Below are 22,915 nucleotides of genomic sequence, written 5' to 3'. Positions count from 1 at the left end.
GCTCTCTGCGGTATCGTTACGCTGCACCGGCTGCTGGTGGTAGGCCTGGTGGTAGGCATCGACTTCGGCCTTGGCCTGCTCAAAGAGACGCCGCTTTTCCTCCTCGGCAGACAGGTGGCCGGGGGGATTGGACGCGTACCCAGCATAGGAGCCGTAGGGAGGGGCTTGCGCAGTGCCCTGCTGAGACGAGCCCTGGGCATAGGCACTGGAACCTTGAGTCTCGGCATACGCATCGCTGCGTGCCGGTGCCGCGTCGTAGGCGCCAAGAGGGGCGTGCGTCGCGCCGTGTGCCGCGTACGTTGCCTGGAGCGCAGGCGCGGCGTGGTCGGCCAGCGGCGGCTCGGCCTGTGCGAACTTGCCTTCGCCTTCGCCGACGCCGTGCTCGTGGCGGTCGTGCGCGTACTGCTCCATGCGCTGCGAAATGAGGTCCTCAAACGTGCTGCGCGCCCGCATAAACTTGTCGTTCATCGCACGCAGCTCCTGTACCTTGACGCTGTAGCGGTCCATCAGCCGGATAATCTTGGGCCGCAGCGAAAGCGAGCGCTGGTACAGGTCCTGCAGCTCGTCGTCGTCCACAAAGTTGTCGCGCACCGGATCGAGCTGCTGCAGACGCGCGTGCAGCAGGTGGATATCGGCGGCGTGCGCAAAGACACTCTGCTCCATCTCGAGGTCCTGCTCGATCGCCGCCTGCGCCATCTCGGGCATCGGCTCGACATAGTTTACAGGAAAGATGCCGACGTCCTGGCGCAGCTCACCACGCCACCACTGCTCGTACACACTGTCCAGCACACGGATTACGTCGCCTGCCGAGAACGCAAGCTCCCCCGGCTCGTCCGGCTCAAAGTCGTACAGCGCACGCACAAACGACGGGCGTGCCTGCGGCGCCGCGGCCGCAGGCGCCGTCGCAGGCGCCGCCGCAGAGCGCTGCCGCGGGCTGGGCGGCCGGCGGAGCGGCCGACTGGGCAGGCGCCGGCGCCGCCGGCGTCTCTTGGATCGGGGGCGCGGCCTGCACGTCGGAAGCGCGTGTGCTGCTTCCCCCCGCGTTGTTCATAAAGGCGCCGCGTCCGCCTTGGTCCTGCACCGAGAGCGCAAGGACCCGCTGGAGCTCCTCGTCTTCCCTCCGCAGCCGTTCGGCCGCGTCGGCGTTGCTGGTCGTCACGTCGTCGTCGTCCACGTCGAAGTACTCTGCCTTGAGATCACGCACCGTCTCTGCGACGAGGCTGAGCGTGTCATCTGCCTTGTACTCGTCGGCCCACTCGCGGAGGAGGGCGAGGACGCGCTTCTTGGTCAGTGCGTGCGTCGTCCGGTCGGTCGCGAGCTTCGACATCGTCTGCATAAACGCGCGCGACGCAATCTCGTGGTGCACCGCATTCCCACAGTTCTTCGACAAGGTATCGGCGAGGGTCAGTGCATAGAGCTGCACATTGGTATTCTTGTGGGTAAGACGCCCTCGGACAGCGGCGATCATCGAGCGCGCATTGTTTTCGTCGTCATCGGATAGCTTATCACACAGGTCAAGATTCAGCTGCCAGTTCTCCCCGGTGAGCCCTTCGTCGGTGGCCTTCGCCACCAGGTCCTCGTACGGGTTCGGCGCCTTGAACATTGGTCGTGCGCAAGCGGCAGTGCTGCCACGTGGCCGTGTTGGTTCCGCTCCATATGGACGATCTGGCAAGCCTGGAGTTTGGCGCGCCGGCGCGCCAAGGCACGCCGAGCCAGCCGAACTCGTACAACTTTGACGCGCTCCTGCGATCGATGCCGTCGCAGGGCGCGCGGCCCGCTTCGCCTAGTAAGCCGAGCGGGCCGAGCAGGTCGAATCTGCCGAGCAAGCCGAGCGCAGCGAGCAACGGAAACGCGCCGCGCAGCGATGCGTTCGAGTCGCTCCTTCCGTCCTCGTTCGTACAGCCAGCGAGTAAGCCGATGGGGGGGGCGGCAGCACAAAAGGTGCAGCCCGCCAAGGAGCAGGCCACTAAGGAGGCCAACGATATGTGGGGTTTCGACGCATTTGAATCGATCGGTACGCCGGCCGCCAAGCCCGTGCCGAAGCCGGCACCATCCAGGCCTTCGCAGCCGCCGCAAGCAGCGCAGCCTGCAGGCGGCGACCTTCTGGACGAGTTTTTTGGGCCAACGGACAGCGCCAAGGACGCGGCGCCCGCCGCCGACGACGACTTTCTCGGCGAGCTCGGCAAGCCCGTACAGGCCGCAGCTAAGCCTTCCAAGCCGCCTGCAAAGCCCGCCGCACCGCCAAGCGAGCCGGTGCACCGCACGCCTACAGGGCGCAGCGCATCACCCCCGCCCCACGTCGTCGGCCAACTGGTCGAGATGGGCTTTGCGCCGAACGCCGCACGTCGTGCACTGTCGCAGACAGCGACCGGCGTCGATATCGAGGCTGCACTGACGATCCTTACCGAGGACGCGCCGCCCCGCCGCGAGCCGGAGCGGCCTGCGCGCACAGAGCGTGCGGATGCGCTGCCTGCGCATCCGTCCGAGCGCGACGGCCTGCCTGCGCACCCCGCGGACCGCGCGGGAGGGCTGCCTACGCACCCCGCAGACCGCCACCAGGATCCGTGGGGCTCGCGCGAGCCCCGCCAGGAATGGCAGAAGCAGGCGGACCAGCTGCGGTCGCAGGCCACCGAGATCGGCTCGAGCGTGCTCAAGAGTGCCAATGCGTTCTGGGGCACGGCGAAGGCCCAGGCGCAAAAGGCCTTGGACGATGCGCGCCAGGACGGGCAGGAGCAGAGTGCGATGGATATGGCGGCCGGCCTCGGGCGGCATGCATGGCGCCGATGGGGCACGATGCAGACGCAAAAGAAGCCGGTCGACTATGATGGGCGGCCGCGCTGGATGCAAGAGGCCGACGAGAGCCAGGGAGCCGAGCGGCCGGAGCGGGCCGAGCGGGCCGAGCGGGCTGAGCGGGCTCCTGAGCGGGCTCCTGAGCGGGTCCAGCGGCCTGCCGAGGCGCGCCAGGAAGCAGGTGTAGAGGGCCGTGGCAAGGCCAAGGCCGAGCAGCCCGAGGCCGACTTGCTGGGTGGCAATGCGGAGCCCGCGCGCAGTGCCAGGCGTGCCGAGCGCACTGCGCAATCCGCCCACAGTGCGCAATCTGCGCGCCCTGCGCAACCAGCTCGCCCTGTGCAACCAGCGCGCGCGAAGCAGCCCGCGCGTGCGACTGGCCCCCTCCTGGAGCGCACGTTCCCTGCCGAACCCCCCGCATCCGTGACGCGTGCTGCCGACTTTAAAAAGAGCGGCAACGATGCGTTCCACCGCGGCGCGTACAGCGAGGCCGAGGACCACTATACCAAAGCGCTGGGTGTCCTGCACGAGCTCTCGCTGTACCGTGTCCCCCTGCTCAACAACCGTGCGAATGTGCGCCTGAAGAATGGCGACAGCGAAGGCTCAGAAAAAGATTGCACGACGTCGCTCCAGCTGATTGTGCTGCCCGGCATGCATACCGGCTCCGGCACGCCGCTCTACCACCCCCAGCGCGAGGCGCCGATCCCTGCGTCCTACCAAGTGAATTTGCGCGAAGCGTATGCAAAGAGCGTGAGCCAGCGTGCGAAGGCGTACGAGCTGCGTGAAAAGTGGGCGCTTGCGCAGCAAGACTGGGCAGCGCTTTTGCTCTTTGAGCGTGCCGACGGCAGCGGCGTGCGTACCGGCGATGCGAACCGCCGTGCGGCGACGCAAGGTGCGGCGCGGTGCGAAAAGATGCTGCGCCCGCCCCCCCCCAAGCCCGTCGCGAAAGCCGCGCCGAGCGCTGCGGCGCAGCGTGCGTCGGACGCCGGGCGCGACCGTGTCCGCGCGCAGCTCTCTGCCCAGGACGCGGAGGAGGCCGAGCGCATGGAGCACAAAGACAAGGTCGACGCCAAGATCCAGGCGTGGAGCGCCGGCAAGAAAAACAACATCCGCGCGCTCCTTTCGTCGCTCGACGACCCCCAGTTTGGCCTGCTGTGGCCCTCGCTGAACTGGAAAAAGGTGCAGCTGCACGAGCTGATTACCGACGCCCAGGTCAAGCGCGCCTTTACCCGCGCCATTGCCAAGCTGCACCCCGACAAGCTTGCCCCCAGCACGACGTCGGTCGAGCAGCGCATGACGGCTGCCGGCGTCTTTCACGCACTGAATGAAGCATTCCATGCCTAATCTATAGAGCAGTACGCGAGAGTTTCTGCAGCGAGTTGAGCAGCACGTCGCCCTCCTTGATGATGCGCGCGTACTGCGCGTTCTTCGCGTCCGGCCGCCGGTTCTCGATCGTGCCGTCGACCTTGTCGATGACCGCGGCGAGGCGGCCTGCCGAGATGAAGCGCGAGAGCTCCTTGTCGACGTACTCGGGCGTGACGCCAAACGCAGCGGCCATGCTATCAAGTGCCACGCTGCGATAGCTCTCGAGGAGCTGCGCAAAGGCGATGATGCGCATCTCGCGCACGTAGTACTGGGTGTGTGGCGCGAGGATGCGCGAGGGAAGCAGATAGGTCTGCTCGACGTCCGCCAGCGCACGGAAGAACGCGGCGTACTCACTGTTGTACAGCGACGATGTAAACGCGCCGAGGTGCGGCAGCTGGTCGATCGCCTGCAGGACCTCGGGCGCCTCCATCATCTTTTTGAGGTCGCGCCGCGAGAGCGTCACCATGCTCATGAGGACCGTCAGCTTGATAAAGTCGTCGTACTCCATCAGCTCGGTCGCAGTAAAAGTAGAAAGCGCCTCGAGGCACAGCTTCGAGGCCTCGGCAAAGTCACGCACGGATGCCGCGTACACCGCGCGGTACGCCGTGAGGCGGTTGCGGCGGTCCCAGTCGCCACCCTCTTCAATCAGCGCCGAGGCGCGCGCCGTCGCCTCTTGCGTCAGGTCCGTGTCGCCGAAGAAGAGGCCGAGGCGGATCTGGAGGAGGGTCAGGTCGATCTTGGAGCCGAGGCCGGTCGCCTTCTCCAGCGCAGTCTCGACCGCGGGAAGCGCCGCGTCCTTGTTGCCGATCTTGGCGAGGTACATGGCGCGCTGCTTGAGCACGGTATGCAGCTCGACCTCGCCCTCGCTCTCCTCTGCCTGCTTTTCCGCGTTCTGCAGGCGGTTCAGCTCGGCATCATTCTTTTCCTTGAGCTTCTTGACGAGGTCGCCCTTGCGCGGCACGCGCTGCGCGATCGCCGCGTCCGCAAGGAGGAACTCGTAGTAGGGGAGCATGTCTGGGTCAGTCTTTCCACGTACCGTCCGCTTCGATCTGCTCCAAGAGCGCAGCGAGCGCCTCTGCACGCGCCGCATCCGTAGACGCGGCGCGCATCACGACAAACAGCTGCTGCTGCACGCTAGGGTTCGGAATCGGCGCCACCGAATCGTCCTCCATGATGGCTCCAGCCACGCCAGCGTCGATCGCGGCCGAATGTTTAGTCAGCAGGTGGAGTGACGCGTCGTCGGTGGCCGCCGGGCGCCGAACGACGATCATGCCTGTGGGCACGGTGGCGGAAGCCAGCGCGGCGATCGACGCCGGGAAGGTGAAAGAAGGCAAGGAGATCCTCGAGAATATCTTGCATCAGCATGCTGGCGCAGACGACGAGCTGATGCTGGCCGAGCAGGAGGCAGCGCTGCTGCGCCTCGGCGAGCTGCACCGCGACCAGAAAGACGCCGAGGGCCTCGCGGCTACCGTGCGCGACTCGCGCCAATTCATGTCGTCGATTGCAAAGGCCAAGACGGCGAAGCTGGTGCGCATCCTGATCGACTATTTCTTTGCGATTCCCAACAGCGAGCACATCCAGATCCAGGTCACGAAAGAAAACGCGGAGTGGGCCAAGAAGGAGAAGCGCATCTTTTTGAAGCAAAACCTCGAGACGAAGCTCATCGGGCTGTACTATGAGGCGAAGGCTTATCGCGAGGCGCTTCCGCTGATCAATGCGCTCCTCAAGGAGCTCAAGACGCTCGACGACAAGATGATCCTCACCGAGGTGCACCTGCTGGAGAGCAAGGTGAACCACGCCATCTCCAACTTCCCCAAGGCCAAGGCCGCGCTCACTTCGGCGCGCACATCGGCCAACTCGATCTACTGTCCCCCGGCGATGCAGGCGCAGCTCGACATGCAGAGCGGCATTCTGCACGCAGAGGACAAGGACTACAACACCGCCGCGTCGTACTTCTTCGAGACCTTTGAGGGATTCGCTTCGTTGGACGACGCGCGCACGCTCCTTGCGCTCAAGTACATGCTCCTCTGCAAGATTATGCTGAACCAGCCGGAGGAGGTCAACTCGATCCTCGAGGGCAAGATCGCGAGCAAGTACCACGGCCGCGAGATCGACGTGATGAAGGCGGTTGCCAAGGCACAGATCGACCGCTCGCTCGAAGAGTTTGAGACAACTTTGCGCCAGTACAAGAGCGAGCTGTCGAGCGACCCCATCATCCGCTCGCATCTTTCGGCGCTGTACGACTCGCTCCTGGAGCAAAACCTGCTGCGTGTCATCGAGCCGTACTCGCGCATCGAGCTGCAGCAGATCGCCAAGCTCGTGCACCAGCCCGTGCGCGAGGTCGAACAAAAGTGCGTCGCGAGACTAACCCAGACTCAGCCAAATGATTCTCGACAAGGTCTTCCAGGGCGTGCTCGACCAGGGCGCGGGATGTCTCGTGATCTTTGACGAGGTCGAAGAGGATGTACGTTGCAAAAGAAAATTCACACAGCAAACCTACGAGAGCACGCTGGGTGCGCTGAAGCAGATCGGCAACGTCGTCGACAGCCTATACCAAAAGGTACGCCCTCCCCTCCCTCCACGCTCACACAGGCGAACGAGCTCACATAGTTGTCACGTGGTGCCACGTGCATAGGTTCTCGAGACTTCTATCGAGGCTGGCGTGTGCGTCGCCGACTTGCCAAGTGGCTACGATGTCGACGTGGAACAAACACTATCACTGGAAGACGAAGGGGTGCACGCCGTGGGCGAAGGACTGGTTTACGCAGAACCTCGTAGGAAAGTCGGCAGAGGCGCAGGGCGCCAAGGTCGCTGTCGAGAAGCTCGCTGGCTTTGAGGGCGACGTCGAGCTCGGCAACCGCAAGGGCAAGCTCATCACGATCTACGACTGCGTCGTGACGCTCAACTGGACCGGCGAGGCAGAGGATGGCACGTCGGCGAGCGGCACCATCACCTTCCCGGAGGTCTCGCACGAAATCGAGGACAACGACGAGGACTACCGTTTCGAGACCGAGCTCTCGTCGGAATCGTCGAACAAGGCGCACGAGCTGTACCAGTCGGTGCGCAACACGCTCGCGCCAGAGCTCGAAAAGGTGTTCCACCGCTTCCGCACCGAGCTCATCGAGACCCACGCCAAGGACCTCGGCCACGAGGACGGCCCGGCGCAGCCCCAGGAGGCCAGTAAGCCGGCCGCTGCCCCGGCCGCTGCCCCGGCGCCGGCCAAGCCCAAAGAGACCAAGGTCACCACGAGCACCTCGGAGGTGCGCGTCGCGAGCCACCTCGCGGTGAGTGAGCAGGACCTGTGGGACCTGCTCACGAACCCGGCGCGGATTCCCATGTGGACCAAGGCCCCTGCCCAGTTCTCGCTGAACAAGGGCGCGCACTACGAGTTGTTTGGCGGCAACATCACCGGCTCGATCACCACCGTCGAGGCGCCGCACAAGCTCGTGCAGACGTGGCGCGTGCCGCAGTGGCCGCCGAACCACTTTGGCACGCTCACGACGCAGCTCACGCAGAGCGACGACTCGACCAAGCTCGAGCTCGTGCTGAGCGGCGTGCCGTCGGGCCAGGAGGACATGGCGCAGGCCGGCCTTGAAAACTACTACATCCGCGGCTTCAAGTCGGTGGGGTACGTACTCTCGTTCTAACAGCAGCTTGGGCACTCTCTTGTAAGTGACTAGGATGTAGTCTATGTATATCTGCCTTTACAGCTCGTCGTGAGCGGCAGTGGATTCAGTGATGGGAAGGATCGTGGCAGAGGGTTCGTTAGCAGGCGTCGAAGCCGTCGCCGTCGGCAGCTCGCTTTCCGCCGTCGACGAGTGGGGGGCGGCCGTCGACGGCGTCGCGTCGGTCACGTCGGCAGACACCGCCGCGTGCTCCGCCGAGGTGCTCGGCGTAGCATGCACGGGCTCGGTCGTGGCAGCAGCTTCGGGCGCAGGCGCCTCGGGCGTCGCCGTAGTGCCTTGCATGATCTCGGCGACAAGCGCCGCAGCGTCCGCCGCGGCGTCGGCCACCGCATCGGTCACCGAGTCGACCACCGAGTCGGGCGTCGCAGCCGCAGCGGGCTCGGTCGGCGTCGCAGCCTCGCGCTCAGTCGTCTCGGTGACAGACTCGGCCGCCTCGGTGACGGGCACCGCGGCCGTCGCCTCGGGCGTAGCCACCACTTCCGCCGGAGGCGTCACGGCCTCGGGGTCCGCAGCGACGGACTCGGGCGCTTTGGGCGTCGGCTCGGGCGTCGCGGCGGCCGCGTCAGGCGCCGGAGGCGCCGTCTGCGAGGCGAGGTAGGCCATCGCCTCCTCGAGGTCGCCGGTCGAGTCGGGGTCGTACGTCGCTTCTGCCGAGGACCACTCGCCTTCCGTCGCGGCCGCAGTCGGGATTGCATCAATCTCGGTGCCCTCGATCGCGGGGAGGTCCCAGACATTCAGCAGGATACCCTCCTCGGGCTTGCGCGGCAGGCCGAGCTTCTCACGAGTGTCGCCGATGTACTTGCGCAGGCGCAGAGCGGCGTGCTCGGCGGCTTTCGTGTACATCTTCGAGATCTTGGTGCTGTACTCGTACACGTCCACCAAAAAGTCGCCAAAGCCGGCACGCTCGAGGAAGAGCGTAGGCTGCTCCTTGAAGCGGGCCGTCAGGTTGGCGACTGCCTTCTCTGTCTCCCACAGGACCGCGTTGATCTGCGTCGACATCTGCTGCTTCTCCTCCTCAAAGTTGGGCAGGACGAGCTTACCCGGCACGATGGGCTCACCGGTGGGCGTGAGGGTGGTAAGGAACTCTTCCATCTCTTCGCGGAAGTGGCGTGCACGGCGCTTCATACCGAGATCCCAGCCCTCGTTTTCGTAGTAGGTCACCTGGAACTGTGCCTTGTCCATCAGCTCGTAAAAGACGTGCAGACTCTTGCGGATCTGCGTACGAATGCGTACGATACTGTCTTGGATCAAAATTCGGTCCCCTTCCCCACGGTCTGTGATGAGACCCGTATTAATGCTCAAGGACGCGTCGGCGATGTCGTAAGTGACAAGCAGCTTGTCAATCAGAGCATTGGCGATCACGTCCAGCTCGGTGTGCCACGTCTCGCTCGGCTGCGCCGCATTGTCCAGCTTGGCCGCATGCGTAGTAAAGTTGGTCATCATCGACGAGAAAAGCTCAAGAAGACCATTGAATTTCATGGCATCAGCCGCAGCTTCGATCAGCTCGGGGTACTCGATAAACATTTCGCGGCGCTGCATTAGACTGGGTACGTACCGCACGCACAAGCGCCTCGGTGAGGTTCTTGCGCTCCGACTCAATCACACGAGAGATCGACGCCTGCTCGGCATTGAGAGCCTTGTCGACCGCGGCCAGCTCCGCGTCCAGCTGGGCCTGGAGCACTTTGACGTTCTCGCCGGTCTCTTCGTCGATCTCTGGCGCGGCCGCCTCGGTCGCTGCAGTTTCCGACGCAGCGCTCTTGTCCACGGAGCCCGTCGCGGTCTCTGTCGTGGCGGGTGTCACAGTAGACGCCTCGACGGAGCTCGCCGACGTGCTCTCCTCCGGCACACTGCGCTTTGCCTCGGCGACCGGCGCACTCGTACGTTCCGAAAGACGCTCATTCACAACCTGCTCCTGTTAACACACGAGAAAAAAAATAGCGGTATTAGATTCAGTCAACAACAAAGGGGACATGGACACTACTCAAGGACGCACAGACAAGGCGCGGTGCTATACGACGCGTGCCTGCCCGATGCGGCCCTGAGCAGGCATGCAGCCTGGTCCATGCGCAAGCGCAAGGCACACAAAGGGCAATCACGAACTCACAGTTTGTCTGTACGTCTCCTTCACGTTGTTCAGCACCGAGTCAAGCACCGAGCGGTTACGCAGGCCATACTTCACCAGCAGGTCGTCCACCCACTTGCTCAGCGTCTGGTAGAGCTTCGACAGGTGGGGGTGGGCGTGCGTGAAGTAGTGCTTGTGCGCAACGGGGTACGCCGTGTGACGGGTGAACACGTAGCCGTTGTAGAGGTGCTCCTTCAGGCGCGGGTGCACCTCCTTCTCGTAGTACTCCGACGAGAAGGCGTGCGCATCCTTCGCCTGCTGCACAGCGCGGTCGACGTGCGGGGCAACGTCGCGCTTGTAGATGTCCACGTAGGGCTTGGCCGCCTTATGGAAAGCTGGGTAAGAAAAGGGCAACGTACCATCCACATGCGGGTGCAGGTGCTTTTTGTAGTGGCGGTGCGCCGTCTTCTGGTGCGGCAGCGACCATGTGTGCGCTTGCTTGGCCAGCTCACGCGCGCCCGGCTCGACGTGCGTCGTGAAGATGGTGTGGGCGTGCGTCGCAGACTGGGAGATCATGGGCTTCATGTTCTTCCACGCATCCTCGGCCTTGTCGAGGTAGGTGCCGACGTACGGGTCGAGGTGCTTGCGCGTGCAAGTCGCAAACTCGTCGAAAGCCGGGGCGATGTGCTCCTGCGCACTCGCCAGCTCGCGGCAGACCAGCAGCGAGTGGTCCTGCGAGTAGTCAAACGAGAAGGGCTGCGACGGGCAGCGCCAAAAGACGGCCACAAGCACATAGACAATACCCAGGCGGGCCACGAGACCCGAGAGGAAGCTAAAGATGGAGCGAGACTGGGTCAGTGAGCATGCGTACCCTCGCGACCTGAGCCTTGGTCACAGGAACCTGCTTGTCCTCGGGCTGCGGTCAGAATTTTTTGTTTTTGATTCAATACATACAGCAAAACGGATAGGGGGCGTGCTCTGCACGGTGGGCAGCTGCCCGCGCGCTTGACCAGCCTTGCGAACCATAACGTAAAGGAACGGTGAAAGTCGTCGTCACTCGGCGTTGTATTCCCGCTTCATTACATAAGCATTCGATCACTGTCGCTTCCTAGGTGTGGGGAAGAGCATCGTACGGGTCTACAGCATTATGCGATCAAGTAGAGAAAGTGTCTAGTAGTAGTTAAGGCGTCTAGAGGAAAAATGCGCCGAGGCCGGCACCGAGGCCGGCAATCACCGTGGCCACAACACCGACCATGGGGAGCTGGGGAGCAAAGCCAGCAGCAGCGTTCGTGGCGCTCGAGGCACCCGAAGCGCCACCCATCACCGCGCTCGAAGCGGTGGACGCAGCACCGTCAATGGCACTCGAGGCGGTCGAGGCAGCGCCCGCGGCGCCGCTCGAGGCGGTCGACGCAGCGCCCTTGGCACCGCTCGAGGCAGTCGACTCAGCGCCCTTGGCACCGCTCTTGGCCGTGCTGTGCGCACCGGCCGCACCGCCCTTGGCAGACGACTTCTTCTTGTCGCCAGACTCGCTGCATAAGTCAGAGAAACGTACCTCTTCGAGTGAGCCTCGGACGACGCGGAGCCCGACGGGCGCGACATCACGCCGCCAACCGAGTCGGTCGAGCCCGAGCTCACGGGGATACGAGCAAAGGCAACGGCGACAAGGGCAAACAGGAGTACAAGGAGAGAGAAGCGCATGGTGACAAGGTGACACGACACGCCTCACGCTACTTAAACCGCCGAGGGCACAGCCGCCATTCGGCCGAAAAGCACCCCTGCAGGGGTTGCACAGCGAGCCCCGCGGGGTCATCTGCGCGCGACTTTTGCCCGCTTGCGATTGGGGCCTTGGGCGCGCGGCTCGCGCTCCAGCCGTCCGATCATGGCGTCAAAGTCGGTGGCGCGCTGCGTGGACTTCGCCTGCATGGCAGCGCGCAACGCGTCGAGGTCGACCTCTTCGTCGTCATCCTGCGCCTTGGGCGCCGATTTGGCCTTTTTCTTGCCAAAGAATTGGTCGTGCACGCCGAGCTCCTTGGCGTACTCTTCGGCCTCGGACGCCTCCTGGCGTGCCTTGGCCTTGAGCGCCTTGCGTGCGCGCTTGCCGTCTGAAGTGGTCAGCGAGGACCAGGCCTTGGTCTTGGGTAGTTTCTTGGTAGCAATCGCCCCGTTCACAATGTCGATAAACCGCGCCTCGTCGTCGAGGATATTGGAGCAGGGCACGTTCGCAAAGATGTGCTCGAGGCTCCCGTCGCCGTCGCGGTACGCCTCGAAAATATCCTCCTCCTCCTCTTCCGAGCCCTGGTACTTCTCCTTGAACTCGTCGAGGGTCGCGTGGCTCACCTCGCCGTCCCAGAGCGTCTTGAAGTATTCGTTCCAGTCCACCTCCTCGTCGGCAAAGATCGAGTCACTGGTCGACCCGGTCGTGTCGTAGCGTTTGCGGCGCTTCGCGTCCGAGAGCACGCTGTACGCAAAGCCGACCTGCTGGAAAGCGAGCGCAGCGGCCTCTGCGTCCGCCTCGCCACGCAGCTGCGCCTTGTCGGGGTGGCTCTGCAGCGCCTTTTTCCGGTACGCCCGCCGGATATCGTCCTCGGACGGCTTCTCCTCACGGCTTAGGCCAAGCACCTCGTACAAGTCCACATCCTCCTCCCCAAAGAAGAGCGTCGCGGGGTCCGCTTCCTCCGCCATGGTAAGACGCGTCGCGTCGCGTACCTCCACAACGAAAAAGGGTGACTAAGCTGGTCCTAGACGCCATGCCGGCGCAGCCGACTCCCCCCCTGGTGTCGACGGCAGACTCGCGTGCGTCGACGCCGCAGAGCATGCCTGTGCCTGGGCAAGATGCACGCAGGAGCGTCAAGGTGAATACTGTAGTCAATACGCCGTACTTTACGCCGGGGCAGTTCGACCGCCTCCTGGCGCGTGCGCGCCAAAACAAGATGCCGCCGGCGAGGTGGGAGCAAGGCAAGATGCTTGCGTGCTCGTTCATCGCCGCGGCGGGTGCGAAGCTCGGAATACCCCAGCGGACGATCGGATCCGCCCAGCTGCTGTACCAGCGCTTCCACCTCTTTTACCCCCCCGCCGACTTTGTGGTGCACGAAGTGGCGCTCGCCTGCCTCTTTGCCGCGTCCAAGCTGAACGACACGCCGAAACGAATCCACGACCTCCTGCTCACGAGCTATGCACTGCGATACCCCGAACTCCTCGCGCCGCCGAGCGGCGCCGACTCGGCGATGGACTGGGTCGCCCACGCGCACCTCGGCGAGGGCGACGTCGACGCCGAGAGCCTCGCGCAGGAGCGCGCACGCCTCCTGACGCTCGAGCGCCTCTTGCTGCAGTGCATCTGCTTCCAGTTTGAGCTGCGCAGCACGCGTATTCTGCGCACCACGGTGAAGATCGCACGGCACTGGCAGCTGGCCAAGGCGCCGAGTGCACTCGCATGGCGCATCGCGTGCGACAGCCACCGCACGCCGGCGCCGCTCCTGTATCCCCCCCAGGCGGTCGCCGCGGGCTGCGTGTACGCCGCGGGGGTCCTGTACGAGGCATGCGGCGAGCCGGCCGAGGTGTTGCGCCACTTTGCCTCGCCCGGCGCGTGGCCGAGCCTGCGGACGTGCGCCGCGGACGCCGAAGATGTGGCATACCACATCTTTTCGCTGTACACCGCGCATGCCTCGAGCCTCGGCGAGACGGGCCGGGGGCCGCTGCCCGCGTATGTCTCCTACCCGCCCCCCCTCGGCCTCTTGGCGTGGCGTGCGCTGCGCCTCGAAAAAACGCTCCCGACCTCGCCCGCGGACCTCGATGCGCTGTTGACGCAGGCCAAGATCAAGCTGCGGCACGACGAGCAGGCGCGCGCCGAGCCAGAGCGTGTGCAGCGCCAGCGCGCCGTCGCGCGTGCGCAGGACGCGCTTGCGCCGACCATGTATCGTGCGGAGCTGCTTGGGCAGCAAATGGTAGCTACGCGGTATCTGCTCGAATAATTATACATCGTCGGCTTCGCTGAAACCCATATTGTGGTGCATCTTGCGCATGACTGCCTGCCAGTCGGTCCGCTGGACGCACCACAACGCAAGGCCCGCGCCGTAGATCAAAGCAAAGGTCAGGCCCCACCAGAGGCCCGTGAGGCCCATGTGCGCCGGCCCAAACGCGAGGAAGAGACTCATGGGAATACCCACGACGTAGTACGCGGTCAGGTTGATGCCTGCGCTGAGCGACTGGCGGCCGCAGCCGCGCAGAATGCCCGCGGCGATGCCGCACACGCAGTCCGCGCACTGGAACAGCGCGAGGATCGGCAGGACGGTAGCCACGAGCTGCACCACGACCGGGTCGCTGCTAAAGAGGTAGCCCCACTTGTGGCGCGCGACATACACGAGCGACGAATTAAAGAGGCCGATCGCAAACGAGAGCAGCAGCGATGCGCGGCTCGCGAGGTGCGCACCCTGCAGCTTGCCCGCGCCGAGCATGTTGCCGACGCGCACCGACGCGGCGACCGCAGCGCCGTACGGGAGCTGGTAGGTCACCGACGAGGTGATCAGCAGGACCGACTGCGAGGCGAGCGCGGTCGTGCCGAGCGCGGCGGTGACCAGGCCGACAATCTCCCACGCCCACCACTCGGTCGCGAGCGAGAGGAGGCCCGCGAGGCCGAGCGACAGGCAGACGCGCAGGCCCGCCCAGTCAAACGCCTTGCGCGACCATCCGCCCCAGGTATGATTGGAGGCGACGACGCACTGCAAGAAGCACAGGATCGCCATGAGCCACATGGAGATGGCGCTCGCGAGCGGTGCACCGAGGAAGCCAAAGCGCACCGCCGGGGGGCCCCATACAAGGATATAGTTCGCAAAAGCGTTCAGTGGCGAGACGATGAGCAGCACGACGGTCGGCGCGTGCATCAGTCCCTGGGCCTGGAGGAAGCGGCGGCACAGCTCAAACATCGCGTGGCCCGGCAGGCCGATCGCGAGCACGGACAAAAACTGGCGCGCCTTGTGCGCAATCTCGGGCTCTTGGTGCAGGAGGAGCAGGCCGCGCTCGGCATTCAGCCACAGCAAAATGATCCAGGGCAGCGTGAGGGCGACGACGACGCCGACGCGCTGCGTCCAGAGCCCCATCATCTGCGGCTGGCGCGTGTACGCCGCCGGGAGCAGCGTGTCGAGGGCGCAGATCAGGCCGCTGATCACGCTAAAGCCGGTGACGTTGGCCGTCATGCCCGCGAGCGACGCGGCAGCGAGCTCGACGGTGCCGAGGTGTCCGAGCGAAAAGACAGACACCATCGACAGGCTCAGCTCCAAAATGTGCGTCGCCCAGATAGGAATGGTATAGCGCGTGAGCACCCAGAGCTCATCGCGGATCTCTTGGTGGGCGGTAGGCGTTTCGCCCGGCGCCGCCATCGCCGCCGCGGTGGGCGGGCGCATCGTGCCATATCCCGACGCATTGCCCATACTCGTCGGCGCCGGGGCGATCGGGATGCGCGGGTCGTGCGGCGGCGCAAACGGCGCATGCGGGTCCGGCGTGAGCATCGGCTGCGTCTCGTCCTCGGCCAGCGCACGAGGGCTGCGCTGCGGCCCGAGGAACGAGCCGACAAAGAAGCCAGACAGGCTTGAGCGGTGCGACGTGCCGAGCGTATCAGGTATGCTAGCATCTTCCTGCTCGCTCGGGCGCGGCACAGGGATCGCCTGCGTCGGCGCGTCCATCGCTGGGTCCGGCATAGTGGTAAAAGCCACGTGGCCTCCCCTTTCGCCCCCACACGGGGGCGGCCGGAAGTCTCCGATCTTTATCATGAGCCCCCCCGCAGGAAAGTCCAAAGAGTCGGCTACGGCGCGCCTGCTCGGCTCGGGTACCTCTGGTATCGCCGAGCTGCTCGTGTTCCACCCCGTGGACACGGTGGCGAAGCGCCTGATGAGCAACAAGAACAGGTCGCTCTCGATGTCGGCTGTCGTGTTCAAGGACAAGGCGAGCGCCTCGGTGGGCACGCGCTTCCTGAGCCTCTTCCCGGGCCTGGGCTATGCGGCAGGATACAAGGTGCTGCAGCGTGTGTACAAGTTCGGTGGCCAGCCCTACTTCAACGACTACCTCACGACCCACCACAAGAAGCAGTTTGAGAGCATCTTTGGCGAGCGTCTCGGCAAGAGCATCATGAGCGCCACTGCCGGCTCGCTCACGGGTATCGGTGAGATTGTCCTGTTGCCGCTCGACGTGCTCAAGATCAAGCGCCAGACGAACCCCGAGTCGTTCCGCTCGCGCGGCTTCCTCCGCATCCTCGCCGACGAGAACGTGAACCTGTACCGCGGCTGGGGCTGGACCGCCGCGCGCAACGCGCCGGGCTCCTTTGCGCTGTTCGGTGGTAGCGCATTCACCAAGGAGTACATCTTTGGCCTGAAGAACTACTCGGACGCTACCTGGGGGCAAAACTTTGTCGCGTCGATCGGCGGCAGTGTCGCTTCGATCACCGTCGCGGCGCCCCTCGACGTCGTCAAGACCCGCATCCAAAACGCCAACTTCGAATCCAAGGTCGGCGGCGTTACGATCATCAAGGAAATGATCAAGAACGAGGGCGTGAGCGCCTTCTTCAAGGGCCTCACGCCCAAGGTGCTCGTCGTGGGGCCGAAGCTCGTCTTCTCCTTCACCCTCGCACAGTCGCTCATTCCGTGGTTCGGCAAGTTTGTCTAGTTCTATTGTACAGCGTTAGGCAGTGCATCTGTAGTGAGTTAGTTCGAAAAGTAATGCTCCTCAGTAACAATAGTTGCTTCATGCTGCCGACGCCAGGCTTGCCGGCAAGCAAGCCCTTTCCGTAACGGGGCGCCGACGCTTCAGTCGCAAATTACAAGTACCATCATCGGAGCGGGGGAAACGTACCTCTTACGACTCGCCCAGTACCTGGAGCGCAAGCGCCTCTTGCGCGGCAAGGTCCGAGGCCCCGGTGCGGGGGCGCTTGGGCTCCGGCGCCGCGTCCTCGTCCGAGTCGCCCGGCAGGACGAGATCCGGAAGATCGTCGCTCGCCCAGCCGCCCTCGTCGAGCTCGGCGCGTGGCGCACGCGCCCCGTTGGCCTCTTGGAGCTGGCGCTCCATCTCCTTCATCTTGCGCTTCTTTTCCTGGCGCTTTTGCTTCGCGCGCGACTTGTCGAGGACGTCGGCCTCGGCCATCCGCGCGCGCTCCTGCTCCTCGTGCGCGGCGATCTGCGCAAGGACGTCGCCTTGCTCGCGGAACGCGGCCTCGTCCTGGAGCTCATACAGAGCACGTGCGTTGCCGTCGTCGTCAAAGACGACCTTGTCGCCCATACCCCGCTTGCCGGCCGCGGCCATCGCCTTTTTGCTCTGGCCCTGGAGCAGCTTGCGCTTCGAGAGCTCCTGCGCGGTGGGCGTCTCGGTCTGCTCGAGCTCGTGGTCGGCGCGCTTGAGCGTGATAAATTCGTCGTCGTCGTCATTGTCGTGGAATCCGTCCGAATCGTCGTGATCGACCATATTCGCATAGTGGTCGCTGAGAATGGTATTGTTCGTACGGCCAAAGAGTCGGTCGTGCTTGGTGCGCACCTTGGGCGCCTCTTCTTCTTGTTCTTCTTCAGACTCTTCCGAGGAAGACTCGTCGCTGCTCTGCGCCGCGGGCGCGGCGGCCATGGCGCGCTGCGCTTTCTGCGCATCCTTCACGAGCTTGATCTTGGGCGCGCCCGGCAGTCCGAGCGCGGCCGCAAACTCGTTCAGCGGGAGCGACGCGACGTTGAACGTGTTCTTGTCCTTGTGCAGGTGGATCGAGCGCACGTACGACACAAACGCCTTTTGTGCGAGGTGCTTCAGCTCGGGCTCCTGGAAGGCAAACGACTGCAGCTGGTTCTGGATGCTCTGCACCTTGGTATCCCGCGCCTTGATTCCCTGGATCGGCACGTCGACCGCCTTGAGCGTCGCGAGGACGCCCGTCTCTTCGCTCGGGAGCAGGAACAAGAGCCCCTTGCCCTGCGCCTGGTAGCGCGCCGTGCGGCCCACGCGGTGGATGTACGTGTCGGAGGAGTCGGGCGCGTCGACCTGCACCACCCAGTCGACCGCCGGAAAGTCGAGGCCGCGCGCGGCGATGTCCGTCGCCATCAGCGCCGCGTGCTTGCTGCGTGTAAAGTCGGAAAAGATCTTGAGGCGGCGCGTCTGTTTCTGCTTGCCGTGCAGCGCCATGAGCGGCAGACCCGGCCGGAGCTTGCAAAAGACCTCGTGCGCGTACTGCACCTGGCGGCACGAGCTCATAAACACGAGGATCTTGCTCTGGGTATGCGTGCGCAGAAACGAGAAGAGCGTATCCAGTTTCTGGTCGAGCGGCACGACCATGTAGAACTGCTCGAGCTGCGCCGGGGTCGAGGCCTCGTCGTCCTTCACCGCGACGTACTCGGGGTCCTGCAGACTCAGGCGCGCGAGGTCCTTGACGCGGCGCGTCTGCGTCGCAGAAAAGAGGAGCGTCTGGCGGTTCGGCGGGAGGTGCTCGAGGATCGCGTTGAGTGTATTCGCAAAGCCCATGTCGAGGATGCGGTCGGCCTCGTCCAGCACGAGCACCTGGAGGTTGGAGCAGTCGAACCCGATCGTCTGGTCGAGGTGCTGCAGCAGGCGCCCCGGCGTCGCAACCAAAATGTTCATCTTGCGCAGGCGGTCCTGCTCGTGCTTGAGCTCCTTGCCGCCGATCACGAGGCCCGCCGAGAAGGTGTGTGCACTGCCAATCTGGCGCAGCACGTCAAAGATCTGCATCGCAAGCTCACGCGTCGGCGACACAATCAGCGCGCCGAGGCCGTCGGCGGCCGACCACCGCTTGCGGTAGAGCATCTCGAGCACCGGGATCAGAAACGCGAGCGTCTTGCCGGAGCCGGTGCGCGCAGCACCGAGCACGTCCGAGCCACGCAGCGAGTGCGCCAGCGACGCAGACTGGATATCGGTCAGGTCGAGGAAGCCCGCGCGCTTCAGGCCGTGCTTGGTCTTTTGCGAGGCTGGCAGCTCGGCAAACGTCTTTGCCGCGCCGGGCTCGAGCGTGGCACACGCCGCCTCGATGTCAGCCAGCTCTTTCTGCTCGCTCGTGCGCTTCAGCGTACGGCTCGCGCGTGTACGCCCATTAAACACCTTGCTCTTGCCCCCACGCGCCGCACCCGGCATGGTGGCGTCTGGGCCAAAAAAAAATTGTCGGCCGAACCTCTTCCGCCATGCTGCGAGCGCTGCGCGGAGGGCCGTGGTGCGTGCGGCCCCCGCGGTGCGTCGCGCGGGGCGTCGTGACCGAGGCGCGCAAGGTGCCCCAGCGCTGGGCGCCGCTTGCGCTGCGCCTTTTTGATGCGGCCCAGACGCCGACGCTGAATGCGCACGCCGCCGAAGCGATATGCACGTCCGTGGTGCAGGATACCCAGCTGCAGGCCGAGCGCACGAGGGACGCGCCGCTGTCCCGCGATAGTCTCCATGGAAATATGCTCCGTGCGCTGCTTACCATGAAAGCAGGGAGCGTCAAACGCGACGTGCTCGTCTCGGAGATGCTGCGTGCGATGTGGACGAACGAGGTGCCGCTCGCGCCGCAGGTCCTCGCGCACGTCGCCATGCTCAGCGGCGTGCGCGGCATGCAGCGCACGCGCGCGCTACTCCACCGCCACGTCCTTGGGCACGGCGCGGACGAGGCCGTGTGGCGCGCCTTGATCGACGCGCACGCGATGCGCGGCGACTGGGCGCGTGTCGACGAGGCGCTCGCCGTAGTGACCGAGCGGGGCATGCACTTTGCGCTGGACGCGTACCGCTACGCATTTATACGCATGCAGCGCGACACGCCGACGGCGGCGCTGCCGGCCGCCGTGCACAGTATGATCCAGCAGATGCGCGACGACGGCGTGACGCTCGACGATGCCGTGCTCGTGGAGCTCATACGCGCGCTGGTCGCGCCGGTGCAGCGTGCGCACGCTGCGCGGGCGACACGCGCGGAGCTGGTGCGCCTCGCCGCGCCGGCCCACGCGCTGCTCGACGGATTCTTTCGGTGGCTGTGTGCGCTGGAGGAGCCCGCGCACCTGCGCCCCTACCGCCACGGGCTCGCGGCGCTGCTCCTCGCGCAGATGGACACGGTCGCTGCGTGGCAGCCTGCGCGGGGCACGCAGCCCCATTCGTCGATCCACGCACGCCTCGGCCGCGTGGCCGAGGTGCTGCGCGGCCCCGACGGCCTCTACGAGAGCGTCCGCATCCAGATCGACGCGGCGAGCGGCCCGATGGACGCGGCGCTTGCGCGCCTCGCCGTGTGGATCGCCAGCGCGCCAAATGCCGACGCGGCACGCCTGCAGCGCAAGACGGTCCTTGCGCTCTTTTCGCGGGCGTGCCGCATGGTACCGACACGCCGCCTCGCGGTGCTTTTGCACCTGATGCGCATTGCCTCGCGCCCTGCGCTCTGGACCGGCGTCGCGTCGAAAGCGCTGCCCCGCCTCTGGCAGCGCCTCTTGCATCTATGGGCACGCAGCTCCCCTGAGCAGCGCCTACACACTGCCTCGACGCACACCGGCTGGCCCGCACTGAGCATCGCCCTCCCGCTGCTGGAGAGTGCCGCGGCGAGCGTCGCGGCGCCCCAGTCGAGCTGGGCGGCGGTCGTCGACCACCCCCGGCGGTGCCGCGCGATGGTGTGGGCGGCGTGCTGCGCCGAGCCTCTTGGCGACACCGAGTCCCGCCTCCTCCAGCTCGACCAACTCTTTGTGCGCCTGCACGCGCCCCCCCGCGTCCGGCGGTGGGCGGAAAGCGCGGCGCACGACGCAAAAAGCGCGCGGCGCGCGCTTCCATAGCCGATACCCCAGAGCCTCCACTTGGCCACGTGCACGGTTGGACCACGACGGATGGGCGGTGGTCGTGGCGGCGGTGTGGCCGCAGAGGCGCGCGCGCAGGCGTCGTCGACGGTGCTGCTGCTGGTGCTGTGCCTGCTGTGGTACCTGTCGTCTGCGCTGTCTTCCAATACCAGCAAAGGGATGCTTTCACGGCGAAAGACGCCGGACGGGCCGCTGCCCGCCGTGTTTCCCTACCCCGTCACTTTGACGTTGATCCAGTTTGTGTTTGTCAATCTGTACTGTTATCTCGGCACGCGGCGCGATCTTCTCGGTGACTATACACTGGCGAAGCGCCTCGTGCGCATGACCGGATCCCAGCTCAAAGAGGTCGGGCAGATTAGCGTGTTTAACGTGGTGGGCCACGCGCTGAGTTCGCTCGCGATTAGCCGCGTGCCGGTGAGCATGGTGCATACGATCAAGGCGCTCTCGCCGCTGTTTACGGTGGTGTCGTACGCCTACCTCTTCAACGTATCCTACTCGATGCGGACGTACGTCTCGCTGCTGCCGCTCATGCTGGGCGTGATCCTCGCGTGCAGCACGCTGTCTACCAGCACGGACGACGTGGTGGGCTTTGCCGCGGCGCTCGGCAGCACATTCATCTTTGTCGCGCAAAATATCTACTCGAAAAAGCTGCTCAAGCCCGCGACAAGCGTCTCGACAGCCGCGCCGGAAAAGATGGACAAAATCAACATCCTTTTCTACTCGAGCGCGTGCTCGGTCGTGCTCATGCTGCCGATGTGCTTTTACTATGATCTCCCCCGCATGACCGCGCCGACCGCGCCGCCGATCGGCGGCCGCGCGCTCTACCTGCTTTTTGCCAATGGCGGGACGCACTTTGCGCAGAATCTGCTCGCGTTCCAGGTCCTGGCGCACGTCTCGCCGGTGACGTACAGCATCGCGAACCTGTTCAAGCGCGTATTTGTCATCCTCCTCGCCATCGTCTGGTTCGGACAGCAGGTCACGACCGTGCAGTGGATCGGCATTACCCTCACCTTCTTGGGCCTGTACCTCTACAACCAGTGCAAGAACGACGGGCAGGCGGTACGCAGCGCTCAAGAGTCCGAGTCGCTCCCGATGCACCAGCGCAGCGCGCCGCCACCCCTCGAAGAGGTACGCACGCCCAAGGGACCGCGCGCACGCCCGCGGCCCGCGAACCTCGCCCACGCGGTCGCCACGCCGCTCTTCTCCCTCCCGCCGCAGTAGCTGGCCTGATCGCAGTGCCACGTGCGCACCCGACCCTGCCCCGATCGCGGCGGGTGTCGATTCTACGTCCATAATGTCGTGGCTTTCCAACCAGTGGAACCGCTGGAATAATACCAATGCACAGAGATCGTCGGATGTAGAATATGTCGAGGTCATCTATGGCCGGCAACTGTACGTGAGGTGGCTGACCCAGGTACCAAGTTGCGCTGCCCCGCGTGCAACCGCGCGTGTTGCTCGGCCATCTGCGCCAGGAGATTGCGACCGTCTTTTCGATTCCCGTGCAGCGTGTAAAGATCCTCTTTCACGGGATGGTGCTCAAAGACGACCGCGTGTCGCTGCAAGAGTACGGCCTGGATACAGGATCACGCGTGACGCTCGTCGTGAACGAGCCCGAGCAGGGCCACCAGCGCGGCCCGTCGCAGGGCCGCACGGGCGCGCAGCAGGCGCCTATGCAGCAGGCGCCTATGCAGCAGGCGCCTATGCAGCAGCAGCAGCAGCAGGTGCCTCCGCAGGCGGCGCAGGGCGCCCCTACGCAGGTCCCGGGCCAGAGCGTGCCGCAGGCCGCGCCGGGCTTTGCCGCGGCAGGCACAGAGTACGCTCCGGACGCGCCGGCGCAGCAGGCACCGGTGCAGCAGGCGCCGCCCGAGCCGCAGCTCTCGCCGGAAGAAAAGCACCTCAAGCAGATCGACGAGGTCGCCCAGCACGTGCGTGCCAACCTCCTCCCCGAGCTCGAGCAGTTTGAGCAGAGCGTTGCTGCGCTCCCTCAGGCCAAGCCGGGACAGCAGTCGGCCACGCCGCAGGACCCCAACGCGGTTCCCCCGGCGCGTATTCCCATCACGCAGCGCAAAATCTCCGAGCTGCTTCTGCGCGAGCTGCTCAAGCTGGACGGCGTTCCGATCGACTCTGCCGTGATCCGCACCGCACGCAAGTCGACCGTGAAAGAGATCCAGGCGCTTCTCGATCGCACCGATGCCGCGTGGAAGTCCGCACAAGAGACCAAGGGCATCGTCTCGGATATTTAGCCGAATAGC

At 65.0% G+C, this 22,915-nt stretch overlaps 15 protein-coding genes across 15 annotated transcripts; 8 read left to right on the top strand and 7 right to left on the bottom strand.

The window, feature by feature from the left end:
* Positions 1 to 16: 16 nt before the first annotated feature.
* MJAP1_003682 (uncharacterized protein) lies at positions 17 to 1,603 on the bottom strand (the record flags this gene model as incomplete). The annotated part of the gene is made up of 3 exons (XM_060267608.1): positions 17 to 30; positions 90 to 934; positions 960 to 1,603. The coding sequence occupies 3 exons, from the start codon at positions 1,601 to 1,603 to the stop codon at positions 17 to 19; spliced, it is 1,503 nt and encodes a 500-aa protein (XP_060123591.1).
* Positions 1,604 to 1,656: 53 nt separating this feature from the next.
* On the top strand, positions 1,657 to 4,131 carry SWA2 (auxilin-like clathrin-binding protein required for normal clathrin function; the record flags this gene model as incomplete). The annotated part of the gene is made up of 1 exon (XM_060267607.1): positions 1,657 to 4,131. One exon carries the CDS (start codon positions 1,657 to 1,659, stop codon positions 4,129 to 4,131), a length of 2,475 nt encoding a protein of 824 aa, XP_060123590.1.
* Position 4,132: 1 nt separating this feature from the next.
* Positions 4,133 to 5,324, bottom strand: RPN7 (proteasome regulatory particle subunit; the record flags this gene model as incomplete). The annotated part of the gene is made up of 2 exons (XM_060267606.1): positions 4,133 to 5,166; positions 5,189 to 5,324. The coding sequence occupies 2 exons, from the start codon at positions 5,322 to 5,324 to the stop codon at positions 4,133 to 4,135; spliced, it is 1,170 nt and encodes a 389-aa protein (XP_060123589.1).
* A 97-nt stretch (positions 5,325 to 5,421) lies between these two features.
* Positions 5,422 to 6,762, top strand: RPN6 (26S proteasome regulatory subunit rpn6; the record flags this gene model as incomplete). Its single annotated transcript, XM_060267605.1, has 4 exons — positions 5,422 to 6,503; positions 6,526 to 6,616; positions 6,644 to 6,712; positions 6,745 to 6,762. The coding sequence occupies 4 exons, from the start codon at positions 5,422 to 5,424 to the stop codon at positions 6,760 to 6,762; spliced, it is 1,260 nt and encodes a 419-aa protein (XP_060123588.1).
* Positions 6,763 to 6,845: 83 nt separating this feature from the next.
* Positions 6,846 to 7,799, top strand: AHA1 (Co-chaperone; the record flags this gene model as incomplete). The annotated part of the gene is made up of 1 exon (XM_060267604.1): positions 6,846 to 7,799. One exon carries the CDS (start codon positions 6,846 to 6,848, stop codon positions 7,797 to 7,799), a length of 954 nt encoding a protein of 317 aa, XP_060123587.1.
* A 57-nt stretch (positions 7,800 to 7,856) lies between these two features.
* Positions 7,857 to 10,926, bottom strand: MJAP1_003677 (uncharacterized protein; the record flags this gene model as incomplete). Its single annotated transcript, XM_060267603.1, has 6 exons — positions 7,857 to 9,371; positions 9,394 to 9,744; positions 9,943 to 10,295; positions 10,320 to 10,749; positions 10,772 to 10,816; positions 10,855 to 10,926. The coding sequence occupies 6 exons, from the start codon at positions 10,924 to 10,926 to the stop codon at positions 7,857 to 7,859; spliced, it is 2,766 nt and encodes a 921-aa protein (XP_060123586.1).
* Positions 10,927 to 11,089: 163 nt separating this feature from the next.
* MJAP1_003676 (uncharacterized protein) lies at positions 11,090 to 11,598 on the bottom strand (the record flags this gene model as incomplete). The annotated part of the gene is made up of 2 exons (XM_060267602.1): positions 11,090 to 11,429; positions 11,453 to 11,598. The coding sequence occupies 2 exons, from the start codon at positions 11,596 to 11,598 to the stop codon at positions 11,090 to 11,092; spliced, it is 486 nt and encodes a 161-aa protein (XP_060123585.1).
* Positions 11,599 to 11,706: 108 nt separating this feature from the next.
* MJAP1_003675 (uncharacterized protein) lies at positions 11,707 to 12,582 on the bottom strand (the record flags this gene model as incomplete). Its single annotated transcript, XM_060267601.1, has 1 exon — positions 11,707 to 12,582. The coding sequence occupies one exon, from the start codon at positions 12,580 to 12,582 to the stop codon at positions 11,707 to 11,709; it is 876 nt and encodes a 291-aa protein (XP_060123584.1).
* A 65-nt stretch (positions 12,583 to 12,647) lies between these two features.
* On the top strand, positions 12,648 to 13,868 carry CTK2 (beta-glucosidase; the record flags this gene model as incomplete). The annotated part of the gene is made up of 1 exon (XM_060267600.1): positions 12,648 to 13,868. One exon carries the CDS (start codon positions 12,648 to 12,650, stop codon positions 13,866 to 13,868), a length of 1,221 nt encoding a protein of 406 aa, XP_060123583.1.
* On the bottom strand, positions 13,869 to 15,590 carry MJAP1_003673 (uncharacterized protein; the record flags this gene model as incomplete). The annotated part of the gene is made up of 1 exon (XM_060267599.1): positions 13,869 to 15,590. The coding sequence occupies one exon, from the start codon at positions 15,588 to 15,590 to the stop codon at positions 13,869 to 13,871; it is 1,722 nt and encodes a 573-aa protein (XP_060123582.1).
* Positions 15,591 to 15,660: 70 nt separating this feature from the next.
* Positions 15,661 to 16,551, top strand: YHM1 (high copy suppressor of abf2; the record flags this gene model as incomplete). The annotated part of the gene is made up of 1 exon (XM_060267598.1): positions 15,661 to 16,551. One exon carries the CDS (start codon positions 15,661 to 15,663, stop codon positions 16,549 to 16,551), a length of 891 nt encoding a protein of 296 aa, XP_060123581.1.
* A 189-nt stretch (positions 16,552 to 16,740) lies between these two features.
* Positions 16,741 to 18,999, bottom strand: DBP4 (RNA helicase; the record flags this gene model as incomplete). The annotated part of the gene is made up of 1 exon (XM_060267597.1): positions 16,741 to 18,999. The coding sequence occupies one exon, from the start codon at positions 18,997 to 18,999 to the stop codon at positions 16,741 to 16,743; it is 2,259 nt and encodes a 752-aa protein (XP_060123580.1).
* Positions 19,000 to 19,046: 47 nt separating this feature from the next.
* MJAP1_003670 (uncharacterized protein) lies at positions 19,047 to 20,642 on the top strand (the record flags this gene model as incomplete). The annotated part of the gene is made up of 1 exon (XM_060267596.1): positions 19,047 to 20,642. The coding sequence occupies one exon, from the start codon at positions 19,047 to 19,049 to the stop codon at positions 20,640 to 20,642; it is 1,596 nt and encodes a 531-aa protein (XP_060123579.1).
* A 51-nt stretch (positions 20,643 to 20,693) lies between these two features.
* MJAP1_003669 (uncharacterized protein) lies at positions 20,694 to 21,884 on the top strand (the record flags this gene model as incomplete). The annotated part of the gene is made up of 1 exon (XM_060267595.1): positions 20,694 to 21,884. The coding sequence occupies one exon, from the start codon at positions 20,694 to 20,696 to the stop codon at positions 21,882 to 21,884; it is 1,191 nt and encodes a 396-aa protein (XP_060123578.1).
* Positions 21,885 to 21,957: 73 nt separating this feature from the next.
* Positions 21,958 to 22,906, top strand: MJAP1_003668 (uncharacterized protein; the record flags this gene model as incomplete). The annotated part of the gene is made up of 2 exons (XM_060267594.1): positions 21,958 to 22,055; positions 22,078 to 22,906. The coding sequence occupies 2 exons, from the start codon at positions 21,958 to 21,960 to the stop codon at positions 22,904 to 22,906; spliced, it is 927 nt and encodes a 308-aa protein (XP_060123577.1).
* Positions 22,907 to 22,915: the final 9 nt, after the last annotated feature.

The sequence above is a fragment of the Malassezia japonica genome, chromosome 7 (assembly GCF_029542785.1).
Source record: "Malassezia japonica chromosome 7, complete sequence".
Lineage (NCBI taxonomy): Eukaryota > Fungi > Basidiomycota > Malasseziomycetes > Malasseziales > Malasseziaceae > Malassezia > Malassezia japonica.
This window is presented reverse-complemented; position numbering and strand designations above follow the sequence as displayed.